Consider the following 12,472-nt stretch of genomic DNA (forward strand, 5'->3'; position numbering starts at 1 on the left):
CATAGCTGTAGGCAGCAGTACTTTTATCATCGATGTCAATATAAATGTATACCCGTAGAAAAACAAATATTACCAAGTATTTTAATTGGTAATATTTATTTTTGTAACACAATTAATTATTTTTATTTTTTTAATAAACTAAAAATTTATTTTTCTTTTATTATTATGGTATACTCAGCCAAGTTATCATCATATTTTTAAAATTTTATATCTACAACTATACTTAGCTCTGTTTTTACATTATCAACATAAATTTTCTTATAAAATCAACTTGTATTGTACGATACATATAAGATTTATTATCATTAACTCATTTTAGAATATACACTTTAATTCTAAAGCCTCTATCATTCACATCATATACATACTATATTATTTCTCCCTTAATTTTTTAAACTCAAGTAAATTCAATATTAATCATGATAGCAATTTCTATCAATGATAACACACAATTCAATCGCACAATAAATTCACTGCAATATAATTTCTCTCTGTAACATTTTCTCACAGAGAATTAACTTTTCAGACTTGATGAAAATATTATATAAATCTTGTTAAAGCATAATGAATGTATATTAAAATTCTCTTATGTGAATAATTTTATAATAGAATAAAATTTTTACATTAGAACCTTTTTGAATTTATGAACAATTGTTAGATTGAATTTTCTTTTTTTTTTTCAAATAAAATAAAAACTCTCTGTTAAAATATTCATATAATAACATGTAATAAAGATCTGATAAAAGTAACTAATTACAGTACTATTAATCATTAATTAAAGGAGCTGGATAATTTTCATAGCGAACAAGACTTATCGAATCATATCCTGTGCTCATTGTACTAACAGTTGCCCTTTTTTAATTATTTTCTAATAATCGGCAATCGACAATTGTATTACAATATCGTAATAACATTATTAAATTATTCATCATTTGTATAAAATTTTACTATTATGTACAAATCTTATGATTAGAAAAATTTGACTTATTATAACATGAAATTTCACATTTTTCATATGGTGGCTACTAAAAGCCAGTTTCACTCAGTCGCTGATGATAATTTTGTTTATTACTTTCGATACTATGATCCAATTATTTACAAAAAATGATTTATATTTGATAACTTATTCCAAATTCTTTAAACTAAGAAATAAAAATCCAAAAAAATAAATATCTACCTTAGAGCTCATCGCCACTAGATTCAGAACTGTAGGTAAGTTGCTCTCGCCACCATTCTTTAACTTCTAACATCACACTAGAAGTTTTTGGAGTGGCAGCTTTAACATTTGACACTTCTCGTTGCAGTCGAGTTTGTTCTGTTCCTTCTGTGAGATAAGGCAAATTATTTTTAGCTAATGCTAAACATAGAAGATAATTAACATATTAATATATTTGAAATACACCGATTGAATTTAATTAAAAAAATGATTAAGCACAGAAACTTACGTGGTGGTCTACTGTTTCGTTTTTTGGACACGCCAATTTTTTCTTTTTCGTTGCGAATCGAAGCTGGATCTGATAAAGTTGGTGCTAAATATTTTCTACCTGATCCACTACCTATACTGTCAGATCTGGGTAAAACTACTGGTCGTTTACCTCTGTGACGAGTCGTGTCAGTTTCCTGAAATTTATTTAATTCAATATTAGATTATTTCATCATTATGCTATTAATCGAAAATTAATGACTAAATTTTCACGCATATTTCATTTACCTTCACTTCAGGCTCGTCTTCTCTATCGACACTATTTTCTTTACTTTTTTCTTCTGGATGATCTTGTGCTGTTGCCGCTAGCTCATTCGTAGCTCGCAACCCTGCTATCAAACTATTCTGCTGCTTCTAAATTATGATAAAAATTATGATTAATTAATTAATATATTAAGATAGTTAAGAATAAACATAATAACATACTCCAGTGGCCCTAATTTTTTTTAAACATCCTTCAAGCCAAGTTCGTATGGTCTGTTTTGCCACCTCTTCTTCTATTATGTACTCAAATTCTTCTCTTGCTAAAAGCTCCTCTAATTGCAAAGCTTTTCTGATGTCCACAGACCGATAGGAAAGCATACTAAACATGAAATAATAAATTATAACAATTATATTATTTTAATGAACGATAATAACCGTACAAAAAAAAGTACGAACTTTATAACATCATGAAATGTTACATCTTCTCCATTATGTAACCTTTCGAGTTCATAGCACATATACTTAAATAATAGTCTATCTTTCTGAGGATCTGTTTCTAATCTTCCTTTTAATAGTCGTAAAATAAATTTTACTCTTCTAACAGGTATAACTCCTCGCTGATGAATATCTACGACGTTCCATGTATTTTGAAAATTTCTGATATCAGCATAAGATAATAATGCATCTTCCTCATTAGAATAAAATAGGGAAAAGTTCTCCATGATAATAGCTGAATAAAAAAAATCATTATTTGATTATCTCTGTAAAGTTGAAGAGTCTATTACTGTTATAATTTACGTACCCACTAATAAATTCAAAACTATATAAGTGATGATAACATAAAATGTACAAAAGTAGAACAATGATGCATGAAAATTGCCACAGTCTGTTTCCCAGTAATTGGCTGCTGGAGTACAATAAGGAGGTTGGACCATACAGTCGTGCATAATTTTATTCCAATCTTCTCCTGTAACTATACGAAACAGCATAGCAACTCCAGTGACAGGAGATTCAAAATTCGCACGTCTAAAAAAATTTAATAACATTGATGTTTAATAACTTATTTTTAATGGTGGTATGTCTTTTTATTTACCTTCCAATACCCTCTCCGTATTTTACAGTGCCAAATATGATTGTCCCAGCAAGAGCATAAAAAAATACCAGAAGAAACATACCGAAAATAATGAAAAAACTTTTGCAAACTGATACTCCAACAGTTAACATCAACATTTTTAATGTTGTATGTTTGCCAGTGATGGTAAAAAATCTCAATATCACAACCATAAAACCGATTACATAGGATAAATCATTTTTCATCGTACAATGTATAACTATCCATATCACTCCAACAACTGTAACGAGGAGATCATAACGATTTCTTCGTGATTGCCAATATCCTCTCGGAGTAAAAGCAATGTTTTTCATAATTACTTCAACAACAAAAACCAGAACTAATATGGTTGAAACTGTAGCCAAAGCCTCTGTATGTTTTTGTTCAATTCTCCACTGAAAATATATTGTTAATTAAAATTAATTTACTGAAACAATTAATCAAAGACTTACCGAAACAAAAAGAAGAGAGCTGTTCAGAAGAACCATTACTGCGATAAATCTCTTGAAATAAATATGCTGGGTAATATCGTAAATGAATGCACGAAATTTTTTGCCATCTGGTCGAGGTGGAAGATGTAGAGGTTGAGCAATTTTCAATCGCTTTTTCAAGTCACACCTATTCTCATATTTTATAAAATCAATCATTAAAGTAAATGTATCTTTATTAAAATATTATGTAGATCTTACCATCGTCGTTGATCGACTGTAAGGAGAGCTGTGCCTTTATTTTCTGAATAATTAGCAATAACCACACCAACGAACAGTGTTAAACCAATCATACAACCCAAAAAAATATAAATATGGATGTAAATAGCATGAACCTATGTGAACAATACGAAATTAATTAAATAACAATTGATGCAAGTAAATAACTATTTTATAAAATATGTCAATGACTTACTGGACCTAATGCTTTTATTAAAACATCTCGTACATCTAGCCAGCCTTTGAAAGATAGAACTTCAAATAATGCCAACATTGCATCGCCAATATTATCAAAATTAAATCTTCTAGGATTGGCCCTGAAATGATTTAATAGATAATTTAATCTCCGTTACTTAAATTGATTATTTTAAAAACTTACCATACACGTGGTACTAATATGGACGGATAGCTTTCATTTTCACCAGGTTTCAACTTCATCTTTGTTACAAAAACTCGTCGCATGAAAACTCCAACACATTCTTCTCGCTTTAAAATTGTTGGATCATTACAACGAGCCAATCTACCACCATAAAGTTGTACGCCATAGCTTGCAAAAACAAACATTAGAAGAATAAGCAGTGTTGATACTAATAGAATTTCTTTAAAGCCTCGACACAATTCGTACACCACTTTTCTCATATGTGGTACTAAAGTAAAAATTCTGAGAGGTCGAACACATCGAAGAATCATTAGTAATTGAGCTCCTGAATTTGGTGGTACACTTTTTGGCATCCAGCACAAAAAAACCAGACTGACCTTAAGTAAAAGAAAGGTGATATAACTTAGTTCTAGCATTTATAAACTGTTATATTTAATTTATTACGTACCACATAAATAAAAATATCAAGGACAGATGCTACATCTTTAATATAAGCCTTAGGAGTAAAAAATAAACCATCAGCAAGTATTTTTAAAGTCAGTTCTATACTCATGAAAATAACAAAACCATATTCAGCCACTTGTAAAGCAGGAATTTCCATCACACGAAATTTTGGTGTTTCAAACATCATTGAAATACAAGAAAGTGTCGTTGCACATATCATCACCCAATCCAAGTAAGTGACAAGTCCAAGAAAATTGCTAAAGAAAATTATGAAATTAATTTGCTTAAACTACACTTTTCATAAATGTGATTTTTTATAATCAGATTATTATACTTACTGAAGACTTTTATATTGTACTTTACGCTCTTTTCCAGTCAAAGGGTCTTTCAATCTAGCATCATATCTAGCGTAAACTAGCAATTGGCAAATTTTACGAAATTTACTCTCGCGTGGTACAACAAATAGAGGAGTATCAAAGAAGGGGTGATTTTCTCTCAAATCATCTTCCCGTTGATTACTAGGGATATTTAAAAATATATGTAATTATTTATTATATTTGAAAAAAATTCAAAAAGCATATTTACCGTCTCATTTCAGCTTGTTGTCGCTTAGCTTGGAGTAACTTAATGTCTAAATCATGTGGCCGACTACGAGATGAAGCAACTCGATTTATTGCTCCAATATCTCCATTTTCCACCAAATGTTCATAGGTTTGCTTCAATTTAATTGAACCACTTCGAACACTTCGGCGAATTGACCTTTGAAGTTAATATCAGTTTCAATTTTTAATTACAGGAAAAAAATTTTCACTTACTTTTTTTGATCGATCCTCAATTGCTTTGCACTGCTCACTGTTCCCTGGGGTTTTAAAAGCCCTTTTCCAGGAATTGGAATCATAGAAGAGTCTCCAAGCAACAATCGTTGATTATTTGAATCACTATTGAAAACAGTAGCTATAGTAAAATTTGAAATAAATAAATATTCCTTAAAAAACGTTGGAACTTACTTAATAATGTAAATAATAGCGGCTTTTTTGAAATCTATCATAACATTCCTCACTTTAGGTGGATTGTTTAATATTTTAACGGGCCGTTGTTTTCGATAAACTAATTTTGAGTCAAATGTTTCATTTATTCTTCTTGCCACTTCATTTTCTTCATCTTCAACTTCATAAACAAATTGTCGCATAAAACTTTCTCGGACCTTTATTTAAATATCACATAAGAACTTGTATTGATTGGATTATAATTTTTTTCGTCCTCCAAAACGATGCTAATGATTTATTTACCTTAGGAAGATTGAAGTCTGATGGTACTTTATGTAAGCAAGTCATTTGTGGACTATCAGGAAATTTTTCAAATATTCGTAATCGGAAAGGTAATGTTTCTTTAATCTCAGCACTTTGTTCACGAAATTTCAATTGTTTTAATTTTTTTATGTCTTCATCAAGCTCCAAGTTATCAAGGATAACTGCGACGAAAAGACTCAACACAATCTGAATAAAAATTGAATCAAATTATCAAACTTTTACTCAACAATTTCAATCAAATTATGAATTATTTATGAAGTACTCACCAAAGTTACGAAGAGATGATAAAGAATGAAATAAATAGCCACAAATGGAGCCATTGTTTCATGAGTTCTAACCATTGTTTCATCCATTACTTCCACCCAAGCTTCTTGAGTAAGAATTTGAAACATAGACATAAAAGCCTAAAAGACAATTATTTAAGTATAAATACATTCACGAAAAAATATTAGCATATTATTTTTTTATTACTCACTTCAATAAAAGTTTCAAATTTCGTGAAATCACAGAGAAAACAAAAAAGCTGCATTGATATGCTTGAAGATATGATCAATAAACACATTGTAAATATGATTAAGCTTCCAAGTTTTTTTCCAGGACCAAAAATCTTATAAACAAAATCTTCTAACATTGGTGATGCTTTGATGAGTCTAACTACCCTAAGAACCTATTAAATCATTATTAAATTTCTTTATTCCAGTTGTACTAAAAATTATTTATGAATAACTTACCTGGAAATATGTAAATCCAGAGAGATAAAAAAAAGGTAAAATGTGGATCGTTGTACCGATAGCCAGAAGTAATTCAAATTTATGGATAGAATGTTTGTAATAACTGCGAAAACCAAGACACCATATTTTAAAAAGAGTTTCCAAGTCAAGAAATATCGTGAATGCTATTTCTGCATAATAGTAATTATCATAATATGTATGTCTCGGACGCTCATCATGTTTAAAATTCATGGTGGCTGTTGTGATACCATTCGCCAAAATTGCACACATAACAATCATTCTAAAATATGGTGAACGTAGAATTTCTTGGCAGACAGGTGATGCCAAACCTCCATGCTTATTTTCATCCAATGTAACTAACTTCCATCCATTATCATCTCCAGACAGAATCTAAATGTTCAATACACCTTGTTTTAAATTTCTGACAATGTTTATAAAAGAGGATTACTTATTCAATCATTTTCATACTTGTGATGCTGAACTGCTCGTTATATGTCCTCTGATTCCCCACATTTGTTGAAACTGCACTCGAATTTCATTAAAAGTTTCAGTAATAACAGCAATAAAGACATTTTTTACAAGCCATGCTAAGAAAAATATCATTGTGCTAAAATACAATATTGCTCGCCAGGCTGGAAGACTGTCAATAGCACGATACATAATAAAGACCCAGCCTTCTTGTGATGCTGCTTGATAGACCGTAAAAAAACTCGTCGCTGAAATAAAACAAAATTACCATTAATATTGTCATTATGTAACATAAAAAGATAAACTTATATTGATTGTTATAATACCAAATTCATCAAAGCCATTAAATCCCATAATGTATTTGGATAATTGTAATTTCATACAGGTCATTCCTTCAGGGCATTGATATCCTGATTCAGGATCAGTTGAACAAAATGTATCAGGAATTGCTAAACTATTTATAGTAATGTGAGATGGATCAGTTGTATTTAGAACACAATGGTTTTTGAGTTCTCCAAAAAATTGCACGCCTAATAAACCATAGAGTGACATAAAAAAAAGGAAGAAAAGAGTTACATTGTAGATTTGTTGACTTGAACGCCTAAAAAAATAAAAATTATCATTAGACATTGGATCGATGTTTGCAAAAAAAATTCTAAAATAATAACTTACTTAAAAATTTGATTAATTCTCGCCTTTGGCATAGAGAATTTCAAAAAAACTCGAAGAAAGCGAATCATAATTAGAGGTCGCGGTGATCGAATAATAGACGCCGCACTAAATTTCAAAACAAATCCCAGCATCTCAAACATTTGGAGTATTACCGATAACCATAAAAATAAAACCATCGTTGCATCGAATTGGCACCAGTGGTCTTTCAAGTATGCTTTATCTCTCTGATACAAATATAAATTGAATTATTAACACAATACAGTAAGTACATTTAAAATAAATTTTGTTTACCTTTAAAATTCCTCGTATATGCATTTTAGCAATCATTTCAGCGGTGAAAAGAAAAGTAACAACAAGGTCACAAACGAAAGTAACGTATTGTAGTTGATAAACTTTTTCGAATGTTTTGGGGGTGTTTAAACATACCGATGTAAGTGAAACTAGTGCACATAACCTCATCAATCTTCGAACCCATAGCTAAAACAAAGTGGTAAGTTTTTTAATATGAAATTTCAGGTTAATTTAATTTGTCCTTACCTTATTAACCCATTCAATATCAGCGCTCTCATTGAGGAACTCTTCCGGGCCGTAGTCGGCCAGGACGGGTTCCCCCTTGAGGCTCTGTTTCCGCCCCAACATCATAATTGGGATTATGTTAGCAATGGTGAGGCCTAAAAACGTAAACAACAAGGTAAACAAAGTTGGACTTTGATACATATTTCATTTGGAAATAGATTATTTTCTTCATTTATCAATACTTCGGATATGACTATAAAACTAAAACTAAACTATGAAATTTGTTATAGAATCTAACTTAAATAATACTGGAATGAAGTGTTATATTAGATGAGCAATAATTAAATAAATCATCTAAATATGGGATAATACAAATAATAAATGAGAGTTGTTTATAACTTATGGATTCATCATGCAATTTATTCATCATGAATATGTTGAAATGGTCGACCGCCTAGTCAGAATGACGGTTTATAGATTATAATATCAGCGATATCATTTTATATATTCAGCTATTATACTTCTATTAATTTAAATTTTATATACTATATTTTGACGATTCCAAAGGAAATATTTAACATACAAAAAAATGAGAAAAAAAAACATTGGGTTCTGTTAAATTCACGCTAACTTAGGTATTGAACACACATAATTTTTGGAAAATAATCATAACACACCGAATACGATACTCACGTCACCACAATTTTTAATATCACCGTTTAATTGTCAAATATAGGCTGAAAATTATTTAAAAATATCAAGCATGTTACATGGGATAATGATTATTTATATCTGAAGCAAATTTATTTTACATCATTTGTCATATTTCATCCATTTTTACTGGTTCATTTTTTATTTATTCATTTAATTATTTATTATTTTATTTTTTATCAATATTTTGTTGATTAATGAATTAATAAAAGAAGAGAGACAGTGCAAAATTGAAAGAAAAATAATAGAATGAATAGATAAACTTACCGTTTATGAAACAGTTCAGCTGAGAAATACTCTGCCTTTTGGCAAATACTTATAAACTACATTTCACATATAGCAACGTAGAAAATTAACGATTAATAAACATCTTTATAAACAACAATCATTCTATTAAGTTTAAGACATTTTCTGATGAATGCGACTGATTGTATGGTAAATTTCACTACCAGCTGAGAGCTGCACTTGAGCATGTGCTGTAGCATTCACCGCTCATCTTGGTTAAGATCAATATTTGAAGGCCTGGAATACACCAAATGTAACTCGTAGGGAAGAAAGTTATCTCCGAATATAAGAGATCTGCTTTATCTCGATTCTCATTGAATTTATTCTTTTATTGTTCTTCACATCGATTTTTATTAAAATTGTTAAGTATTAGATTTATACAAATCATCCTACTTATATCTATTTGATGTTAAATTTCAGTCTGAAATATGATTAAGTAGATAAACAATAACTATTTTATTTAATTGATATTAAAAATGTGGTTTATAAGTAAAGTCTCGAAATATTTCAAGTTTGGTTCATTTTTGAAACATCAGAAGAAGATTGCCGTCTCTTCAAGTCTACATGTTTTAATTTTATGATATCACACATGAGCGAATAAATATAAAAAATTTTAATTCTAGATTGTAGATTAAATATTTTTAGTTATTTCATGACAATAAAATAATAGAAAAAAATTTGAGTTCAATAGTCTTCATCTTCTGTGACAGCAGCATCTTCTTGAACTTCACGGTAATCAAGTTCAAGGGCAGCTAGATCTTCACGAGCTTCTGTGAATTCACCTTCTTCCATTCCTTCTCCAACAAACCTATACATACGGAAACATTTTCAATAAAGTTCATTTACTACCACCTTTCAAAATTTTAAATCTCTAGAATTAATTTAGAAGCCATATCTCACCAATGAACAAAAGCTCTTTTTGAATACATCAAATCGAATTTATGATCAATTCTTGCCCAGGCTTCAACTATTGCAGTTGTATTACTTAAACAGCAAACTGCTCTTTCTGTTTTTGCTAGATCACCTCCTGGTACAACAGTAGGTGGTTGATAATTAATTCCAACCTATAGAAATATTTCTATTATAAATAGTTTAATCTTTTAACTATGTTTTAAGATGATTCGTGAAAAAAACGTACTTTGAATCCTGTTGGGCACCATTCAACAAATTGAACGTGTTTTTGTTTTTTGATCATAGCAATTGCAGCATTTACATCTTTCGGAACAACATCACCTCGATAAAGCATACAAACAGCCATATACTTTCCTCTCCTGGGATCACAATTTACCATTTGATGATTTGGTTCAAAGCATGAAATAGTAATATCTGCAACAGTAGATCGCTCGTGTCCTGCTTTGTCTGCTGATAATACTGGTGCGTAAGTAGCCTAAAGAAATACATTGATATATTTACATTCAAATCAATAAGAAAAAATGAAATGTATCTTACTAATGGGAAATGAATCCTTGGGTAAGGAACAAGATTTGTTTGAAATTCTGTTAGATCAACATTTAAAGCTCCATCAAAGCGAAGACTTGCAGTAATTGAAGAAACTATTTGACCAATTAAACGATTCAAATTTGTGTAAGTTGGTCGTTCAATGCTTAAATTTCTTCTACACAATTCATAGATTGCCTACCAATTGGAAATAAAAATATTATTCATGAATAAAATAATATTTCACACTTGATAAAATAAACACTTGCTTGATTATCGACGATAAATGCGACCTCACAGTGTTCAAGGGTAGGATGGGTGTAGAGAATAGCATTGTACGGCTCGACTACAGCAGTTGATACCTAGAATAATTGATTGATAAACCAATAGATGAATTTAAAAAATGTTAGTAAATTTTACTATTCTTTTACTTACTTGAGGAGCAGGATAAATACTGAAGGATAATTTACTTCGTTTAGGATAATCTCCAGATAATCTTTCCATGAGAAGACTTGAGAAGCCTGATCCGGTTCCACCACCGAACGAATGAAAGATCAGGAATCCTTGGAGTCCATGACATTGTTCAGTGATTCTTCTAATACGGTCTAATGTTAAGTCTATCAATTCCTTCCCTAGAAGTCAAAATAGGTGAAGTACAATTATAAATTCAAAGCTCAGTCATATTTACAATCAAATAATAATTTCTCGTACCGATAGTATAATGTCCTCGAGCATAGTTATTAGCTGCATCTTCTTTTCCTGAGATTAACTGCTCTGGATGGAATAATTGTCTGTATGCACCAGTACGTACTTCATCTAAAAATATAAATAAGCTCAGCTGTTACGAATAAATAAAAGTAAAAGTAGAATAAATAAAAAATTGAAACAAACTGTTTTAATGTCATGCGTTTTATGTAAACTATATTAATAATATATTCTTGCCTATTACAGTGGGTTCGAGGTCAATAAAAACAGCTCGAGGGACATGTTTGCCATTGCCACCTTCAGAAAAAAAAGTATTAAACGAGTCATCTTCTTTATCAATTGACAAATCGCTAGGCATTTGACCGTCAGGATGTATTCCATGTTCAAGGCAGTAAAGCTCCCAGCAAGCATTGCCCATTTGAACACCTGCTTGGCCAATGTGTATCGACACACACTCTCGCTATGACACAGAAATGAGCCAGATATCATCGAGATAACAATATTACAGCATTGATCAACATTTAAATACCTTTCTGGCTATTTTATCACCAATACCAAACATTTTTAATTTTAAATCAATTATTCAAGTAAGAAACTTTAAAATTCAATATTGATATAATTCTTTATAAATATTTTACTACAGAGAATTATCGAGGATAAAAAATTACTTCAATGTCCACTAACGTTGACTTTATGAGTCTAACTACCCTAGTAGAATGTAATTTTTTGCCCTTCGTGTTCTTAACTTTTAAAACTATAGCTCCTGCAGTAATGCCTTGACCTAGTATGATATCATTAATTATTAATGAGATATCGAATAGAGGATTCTAATTTATGATATTGATAAGTATATAAATATAAACTTTATGTCATTGTACGGTTGTCTATGCTACTCTTACTATGTATCGTGACTAGCGATTCATGCTGTGGCATGCAACTGACTGAAATCGATTGTAAAGCTTGCTAAGTTGTAACCATAGTAGCTTCAATGAATTTTTTGCCAAAAATGGACATCAAAATTTGATTCTTTTTTGAACATCATTCATAAATCATTGTAAACAAAAAATTACTCTCACATGAGTCTTATTCTTAACGAATTTTTTGTTTTTTATTATATTGTATTATTGTATTTTTATCAACATGAGATGATCTCATAATATTCACCTTCGATGTATACTTCAAATATCTTTTTAGCATTCATTATTAATAATAAAAAGTATTACAAAAAATTTCTAAAGAGAAAAGGTATGAATAATGAAATAGCAAAGTTAGTTCTTCTAGAAACTTTTTCAACTATTTTTAAAGTGTA

The 12,472-nt window shown here is 30.1% G+C and overlaps 2 protein-coding genes across 5 annotated transcripts; both read right to left on the minus strand.

Annotated features, from left to right (window-relative positions):
• Positions 1-239: 239 nt before the first annotated feature.
• On the minus strand, positions 240-9,167 carry na (sodium leak channel non-selective protein na). 4 transcript variants are annotated; one of them, XM_035081945.1, is made up of 27 exons: positions 9,004-9,167; positions 8,719-8,762; positions 8,047-8,180; positions 7,801-7,986; positions 7,510-7,733; positions 7,164-7,438; positions 6,838-7,085; positions 6,370-6,759; positions 6,114-6,305; positions 5,905-6,042; positions 5,618-5,824; positions 5,336-5,532; positions 5,144-5,266; positions 4,914-5,087; positions 4,667-4,846; positions 4,333-4,585; positions 3,885-4,261; positions 3,702-3,822; positions 3,488-3,621; positions 3,251-3,416; positions 2,781-3,193; positions 2,490-2,713; positions 2,144-2,417; positions 1,910-2,066; positions 1,712-1,837; positions 1,446-1,620; positions 240-1,357 (listed from the first exon to the last, which is right to left on the minus strand). In XM_035081945.1, exons 3-27 carry the CDS (start codon positions 8,149-8,151, stop codon positions 1,179-1,181), a joined length of 5,238 nt encoding a protein of 1,745 aa, XP_034937836.1. In that variant the 5' UTR covers positions 8,152-8,180; positions 8,719-8,762; positions 9,004-9,167; the 3' UTR covers positions 240-1,178. The 4 variants fall into 4 exon arrangements, with proteins under 4 accessions (XP_034937836.1, XP_034937854.1, XP_034937844.1 ...); XM_035081963.1 differs by lacking the exon at positions 8,719-8,762 and having other exon boundaries at positions 240-1,321; XM_035081953.1 differs by lacking the exon at positions 8,719-8,762 and having other exon boundaries at positions 240-1,324.
• A 290-nt stretch (positions 9,168-9,457) lies between these two features.
• Positions 9,458-11,852, minus strand: LOC118066159 (tubulin alpha chain-like). Its single transcript, XM_035081985.1, has 9 exons — positions 11,693-11,852; positions 11,401-11,623; positions 11,170-11,274; positions 10,894-11,090; positions 10,728-10,820; positions 10,471-10,656; positions 10,160-10,408; positions 9,922-10,085; positions 9,458-9,829 (listed from the first exon to the last, which is right to left on the minus strand). The coding sequence occupies exons 1-9, from the start codon at positions 11,723-11,725 to the stop codon at positions 9,706-9,708; spliced, it is 1,374 nt and encodes a 457-aa protein (XP_034937876.1). The 5' UTR covers positions 11,726-11,852; the 3' UTR covers positions 9,458-9,705.
• Between the last annotated feature and the right edge of the window lie 620 nt (positions 11,853-12,472).

The sequence above is a fragment of the Chelonus insularis genome, unplaced genomic scaffold (genome assembly GCF_013357705.1).
Source record: "Chelonus insularis isolate UGA/USDA-ARS -01 unplaced genomic scaffold, ASM1335770v1 contig_121_pilon, whole genome shotgun sequence".
Classification (NCBI taxonomy): domain Eukaryota; kingdom Metazoa; phylum Arthropoda; class Insecta; order Hymenoptera; family Braconidae; genus Chelonus; species Chelonus insularis.

Coding starts and splice junctions, on each gene's coding strand:
- na (XM_035081936.1), bottom strand. CDS start 8,151: ATGATGTTGGGGCGGAAACAGAGCCTCAAGGGGGAACCCGTCCTGGCC. Junction 4,586..4,666: donor GTACAATATAAAAGTCTTCA/GTAAGTATAATA, acceptor AATTTTCTTTAG/CAATTTTCTTGGACTTGTCA. Junction 3,194..3,250: donor GCTCTCTTCTTTTTGTTTCG/GTAAGTCTTTGA, acceptor ATATATTTTCAG/TGGAGAATTGAACAAAAACA.
- LOC118066159 (XM_035081985.1), bottom strand. CDS start 11,725: ATGTTTGGTATTGGTGATAAAATAGCCAGAAAG. Junction 11,275..11,400: donor CCTCGAACCCACTGTAATAG/GCAAGAATATAT, acceptor TTATATTTTTAG/ATGAAGTACGTACTGGTGCA. Junction 10,821..10,893: donor GTATTTATCCTGCTCCTCAA/GTAAGTAAAAGA, acceptor CAATTATTCTAG/GTATCAACTGCTGTAGTCGA.